The sequence below is a fragment of the Cololabis saira genome, chromosome 6 (assembly GCF_033807715.1).
Source record: "Cololabis saira isolate AMF1-May2022 chromosome 6, fColSai1.1, whole genome shotgun sequence".
Classification (NCBI taxonomy): domain Eukaryota; kingdom Metazoa; phylum Chordata; class Actinopteri; order Beloniformes; family Belonidae; genus Cololabis; species Cololabis saira.
Genome location: NC_084592.1, coordinates 28,636,096 through 28,642,607, shown reverse-complemented (window position 1 = coordinate 28,642,607; position 6,512 = coordinate 28,636,096). Strand labels below are relative to the sequence as shown.

At 40.1% G+C, this 6,512-nt stretch overlaps 1 protein-coding gene across 1 annotated transcript; it reads left to right on the top strand.

Moving 5' to 3' along the window:
• The first annotated feature begins 535 nt into the window (after positions 1-535).
• On the top strand, positions 536-3,437 carry LOC133446494 (leucine-rich repeat-containing protein 3-like). The gene has a single exon (XM_061724533.1). The coding sequence runs from the start codon at positions 553-555 to the stop codon at positions 1,351-1,353; it is 801 nt and encodes a 266-aa protein (XP_061580517.1). The 5' UTR covers positions 536-552; the 3' UTR covers positions 1,354-3,437.
• The last annotated feature ends 3,075 nt before the right edge of the window (positions 3,438-6,512 follow it).

Sequence of the window (6,512 nt, the reverse complement as noted above, 5' to 3'; positions counted from 1 at the left end):
TTGTAAACACTGCAGGAATAGCATTTAGGGTGTTCCATTTGGAAAGACAAAGGTAATTGGTTTTAAAGATTAATTTATGTTTCAAGGGGCACTGTCTGGTTTGATGCCTTAAAAGGACACTGTGTTTATCACTTTGTAAGCTTCGGTGAGACCTACTCATTTTCTTTCAGAAGACTAACACCACTTTTCTGATCTTTTTTTCAGCATACAACATGTCGTGTGGTTTCCAGCATCGCCTGGTCTGCCTCCTGAAGCTTTCTGCGCCCTCATAACAAATCAGAGATAACAGGTTGCAACTGGAATATGTTCGGCAAGCAAGAGCAATTTTTGGTCGAGGTCTTTTGAAATATATTTCAAAAGATAATAGGACATGCTTTCAAATCTTTTTAAATGGATCATTTCTGGATACGTAAGCAGATTTATTTGGATGAAGTGATCGTTTTGGCATTATGAAAAGTAGCCAAGCTAGACCATCACCTTTAACGTTAAATAAAGCTGATTTAACTATGATTACTTTTGCCTGACAGGCCGTGTTGGAAGTCACTGCTGAATATGCAGGACTTAACAGGACTTGTTATGCCTGAGAAATCCCTGATGTTCAGTGGCATTTCTCTTTTTTGGGTTATTCTGTTTGGAACATTTCTTGCAGATACATCAGTGACAGCTTGCCCCACAAGTTGTCAGTGCACAGAGAAGAATGGCTTGACAGTGGTCCAATGCATGTCACGAAACCTGGAGAAGATCCCATCTGATCTACCGAGAGATACCGCCATCCTGCGTTTGGCAGCCAACCACATCACTCACATCCCCAACCATGCCTTCAAAGAACTCCACCACCTTCAGGAGTTGGACCTGTCCAGCAATGACATAGAGACCGTGGACGTCGGAGCATTTCAAGGTGTTCCGGACAGCCTCCTCGTGCTGGATTTATCAAACAATCGCATTCAAAGCGTCCCCAAAGAGGCATTCGTCCGCCTGCGTGCAAAAATCAGCCTCTCGAACAACCCCTGGCACTGTGAGTGCACGCTGCAGGAGGTGCTGAGGGAGCTTAGGCTGGACCCCGAAACGGTGAACGAGGTCGTCTGCCACACAGCGGTGCAAGATGAGTATGCAGGCAAGCCGGTCATCCAGGTGCTGGACTCAGGGATCAACTTCTGCAACTTCCACCATAAGACCACCGACGTAGCCATGTTCGTCACCATGTTCGGGTGGTTCACCATGGTGATTGCTTATGTCATCTACTATGTGAGGCACAATCAGGAAGATGCCAGGAGGCACCTGGAGTACCTCAAGTCCCTGCCCAGCAACTCTCAGATCAGCAAGGACTTTGACACCATCAGTACTGTTCTTTAGCAGGCCTGGGGAACTCAGGAGCCGTGGTGGCCGTGGTGGCCGTGGTGGCTGTGTCTGTAATTGTCGGAAGAAATGTGACAAATGCTGTTGCAACACATGTTTTTTTTAATTATTTTTTTTAAGCTGAGAAGAAATTATTTTTATCTTTAGTTAGCTATATTACATTTCTTGAATCACTGCAAAATATTTATTTAGATTTAATCAAATTAACACATTAAGCCATTATTTCCCAAGCTGACACATTTTCCTGAAGGTCTTTATGAAATGTCTGTGACAACTGGTCCGTTTTTAACCATGTCTTCACATCTCTGTTCATAGCACCTGGTTTAGGGGGCGGAGTCGGATACTTGGCTTGTCTCCACCCCTTGTTGTCCGCAGCTTTCGAAATCAGTGTTTACGCTACCCATTTAAGAGCAACAGTGAATGCAAAATGATGTGACGTCTGGTGGAGATAAAGATGGGGAAGCTGGATGATTCTACTTTGATCTGATCCCGTGATGTCACAGTATCCTGCAGATCTGAGCAGCTCACTGAATAACATACTTTCAAACTGTATCGGTTCGCTGATTTGCTAGCGAACTGATACAGCTAAATATTTGCTTTCATGCACAAAACCTTTTTTCCCCCCTATGTCCCCTTAAATATAAGTAAATGTTGCACAGCCACCAGGGAGGACCACAGTGACAGCATTAATTACACAGGTCAACTGAAACCAGTATTTCTGGAAAAGATGAAAGATGTACTGTATGCTGGAGAGATACATTTTCCCACTCTGATGTTGATCCCCAGTGATATTGAATCTGGACGGAGATGAAGGACGAGGAGGGAAATGCTTCCCGGTTAGTCTGCATTGCCTGATTTATGGTTTTTATGTCCTACTCTTGAGGTGAAAGCTCTTTTATGAGATTTTGGATAATATATAAACTTGCTCCAGATGCTGCAGTTCAGTCTGGAAGTGCAGTTTCAATTAACCCTTAACCTCTGGGAAATAACCTTTTTCAGTACAGTTGCCTCCACCATGCAAAGTTAAAAAGCCTTTTCTTACAGGACTTTCTGAAATTTCTTTCAGAGTAAAACAGGGTGGGTTTAGACTCCTTTAATATACGCTAACATCTTTACATATATATTTTTACTGCCTGTGAGACAAGGCTACAGCCTGTATCCACATAGACATATACTAATAAACATATAATTCCCAAAGATCGCAAAATATGCAGGAATTTTTGGAATTTCCAGCTAATTTAATCATAAACCGACCAATGAGTGAAGGAAAACGCCTTTTGGCGGCTCTGTTATTTGGAAATAAGGTATTTAACATCTGCTTAATTCTTTTTTCTTTTTCCTATTCCAACTAACTCATGCAAAAATATATATGTATTGCTGCTAGTTGTACTTCATTTGGCAGGTCTATGGGTTCAGTGACTCAAAGAGGCTTTTTCAGCTGCGCTGGCAATGAGAGCGGCAAGACTGAGCCATGCAGTTAAGAGGGAATTATGGCTCTGAAAACACACATAAATGTCTTTGGGAATCTATACAGAACAGGATATTAATGTTCCACTAAAAAGGAGCACGGAGGGCACCATGTTTACACCCCCCAAATCGCAGCGTGTCATGTGAGCTTACGTGTCAAGGAAATTATTTTTGGCAGGCCAGCTCTTGTCACAGGGTGGCGTGAATGCTGGAAACATTATCCACCCGTTTGTTTTTGTACATGCATCTGGAGTTCTTTGTGCAGCGTAGCCGGTTGGTTTCGTTCAGTGTTACACAGTCTTTTGATTCAAAGTGACATTAGTACGTGTTAAACTGACAAAAGTAGCAGTGCCTTCCATTGAAGGTCAGACTTTTTCAGTGTGTTGGTGTGGAGTGGGGATTATGAATCATTTTAATTGGCTTTGAAAAACATACATCGCAACTTTCGTTCATCCATACTTAATCTGTACCACTTACAGACACTTACAGACTCATATTAAAAAGGTTGCACTTATGTTTCAACCAAGAGGATACATCAGCCTGCTCTTTTGACACAGTCCCAAAATATGGAAAACTGCAGTTCCTCGTCTGTCCACTTGGGGATGGCTCAGGAAGTGAGTTCTTGCTGATAGTTCTTCATCAGAATTCTTGCATAACTTGTAAGAAGGCTTTTGATTTACTTCAACTGTTGAGTACTTTACATATTAAAAAAGTAAAAAAAACGCATATTTACAGGCGGTTACAAAAAATGCCTTTGGTTTCCATAGTTGGATTTCACATCGAAGACAGCTATATGTGGGGGATGGTTGTGTGTTTATGTACCTCATCTGCTAAAATCATATAAAGCCACAAACATATGCATAATTAGGAACATGCTTTTTTTAAATGACTGGTGCACTGCAGATCTATGATGGTATTGCCTAGCTGTCATCATCTTGGATACTTAGTGCTCAGCTCTTTCACTGAAACTCCTGAGCTGTGAATAAAGGTCTAACAGCGCAGTGCAATTCTTATTTCAAGGAAATATAGCTTGTGCTGATAATTATACGAACAAACCACCACAATTGGCTCTGAGTTGGCCTGGAAAGGTCATAGCTCAGGAAAGGTCCAAGATGGAAGATGCTAAGCAGCAGCTGCCCACAGCTGAAGGCCGCTACCTAGCTCGACTGCCACCTGCGTCGACAGCAGCAGGAATAACTGCTTCCTCCAGCTCAGCCATCCTCCACGTTGGTCTGGACCCTTTCAAATTGACTTAACCTTGATCTCCAAGCGGGACCAAGCTTTGACGGGTCAGTCAGTTTTTGCTTTAGAGGGTCCTGATGGTTTTTTCATTGCAGCTCAGACAGCATTGCTTAAGCGCTGTCATCAAATGTTGATTCGCTAACATTAGAAATGAAAATGTTTGAACTTATTCAGAATGCGTGACGGATGGCACCAGTTGCCATCATTGGCTCAGCATGAGTAACTAAGGCATGGTGTTAGGAGAAAGTGAATGAAAGTGTCCCAAATTTGCCTTTTATTAAATTAATCTTGTGTAAATATAATATTGTGCTGTCCAGAGGCCAGAAAAAAGTTAAAATGAAAGACTTCTTAAAGTTTATATGATGCCATAGGGGTTTGTTTAGTTTGTTTTGTCCATCCATCCATCCATGCATCCATCCATTATCTCCACCTGCTTATTACTATTTAGGTCACAGGGATCTGTTGGAGCCTATTCCAACTCTTATTTGGAAAAAAAAGTGGGGGGACACCCTGGACTGGTAACACCAGTCAATCAATCTTTTATACAGATTATGGTTGTAACACCCAGCAGACATTGGCTAAGTTCAGCTAGTTGGGAAACACAGCACAAGGAACACAATAAGCCATCACGAATGACCGCAATATTTTAAAAAAGTTAAATGAATCGATGTTCCTGGAGTCTAAATTTGAATGTATTCCAGTGTCTAACAGCATTTTTTTTCCTGTTGACTTCTCTTCCTTTTAACTGCTGCACCAAACAAATAGCTCAATAATTTGAATGCTTTGTCACATTTGATTTGATTGTAGCAAAACAGTGTTTGGACACAAAGTCAATATAAGCTTTCCTTTTTCTAAAAGGGTTCAGAAGTTGATTGTGTCCAAGTGCCTACTTCCTTGGATTTCTACACCACAGCACTGTGCACTATGTTGGACGACTGAGTGTCACATCCTCTCCCAGTCCACCCGAGCCATCGTAGAAATGGAAAGGTTTTTAAATTTTAATGTTACATGTTTTCCAGTGTTGGACAACTTCCCGTGCCCATCCTCATGTCGTGAATCCTACTCATTTAGTTTCCAAGCTGGTTGTACACAAATAAATCATTTGCAACAAATGTACTTGACTTTAGGTAGAAGCTTGTTTTATGAATATTGTATTTGAGAAGATATTCTTTTTTATATCACTGTAGGCGTCTTTGTTACTGGGGTGTCTGTACTGTTTGAGCTGTCATATAGAAATGTTTGTGCTGGCAATGTGTGTACAACTTTTTCTGAAGGAATGCACTTGCCATCTATGTTGCTACTTTGTATAACTTGTCTTTGATATAACATTATCAAAGTATATGGGTGTGTTAACGAACTTGTGACTGGTTTATTTATGTTCTCGATCTTTGGAGGTATTAATCCACGAGCTGTGTTTCTGTGATAGTAATGAAAGGGCTCCAAAAGGATTGTTTGGAAAAACCATATCACTTTTCTATCCGTTTTAGTAATTACTGTGTTTGCTATGTTTCGGAATTACAGTGGATACTTTACCAGCATTGCAAAATAAAAAATATTTTCCAACACTGTTTAGTGGCCAAATTCGGTATTTTGTTTTACCTCACATGCTTTTGAAACACAAGTGTCAGACATCTTACATGTTTAACCCTATAATGCCAGTTGTATCATATTTGAGAGGTGGATTTCTGAGACCTTTGTACCACCACAATAATCAAAAAAGGAGAAAAATAAATTTTATACACACCAAAGAATCATTAAAGATCAATCAAATAACTCAAAAATACATGAACTTACCTAATGTATTCATAATGACAAGATTATTTTGATATTGTTAGAAGTACAAAATTGGAAGGGATTTTGATAATTCAAATGAAAAATAGATTTGTGTGTGTTGACTGAAAATCCAGAGAGAGAAAATGTGTACTAGGAATTGTTTATTGATATAAATAGTTGTTATTTCTTAGAAATCCCATAAAAGTACAAAGAGAACATTATTGTGGTTTTTTTTACACCTACAAAAGTGTTGGTCTACGCTACAAGGTAACTTTAATCACAAAGAATTTCAAATTCATTGCGCCCGGCTGATGACTAAAAACTGATAAAAATTAGAGAAATCTTCTGAGCTCCTCTTGACCTGGATCTCACATTTAAAACACTAAAATTGTACACGAATGAAAGAATACATAAATACTGTACATAGGAGCAGACTAATGTTTACACATCAACCAAATACAGGACTGCTTATTTACCATTACTGAAATATGTCAAAGCAAAGGTGAATAATAAAACTAATGATAAAATTAAAGCTGCAAGCAGCGATGAACAGGCCCTCGCACTCATGGCGACCACCCCCCATAAGCATATCAGAAATGACACCACCCACGACTTTCTAGGTCAAACCATTCAAAAGTTATGGCAGAAAATAGGGACTATGAAATATCGACCAA

Excerpts from the sequence above, each read along its gene's own strand:
- LOC133446494 (XM_061724533.1), top strand. The coding sequence starts at position 553 with ATGCAGGACTTAACAGGACTTGTTATGCCTGAGAAATCCCTGATGTTC.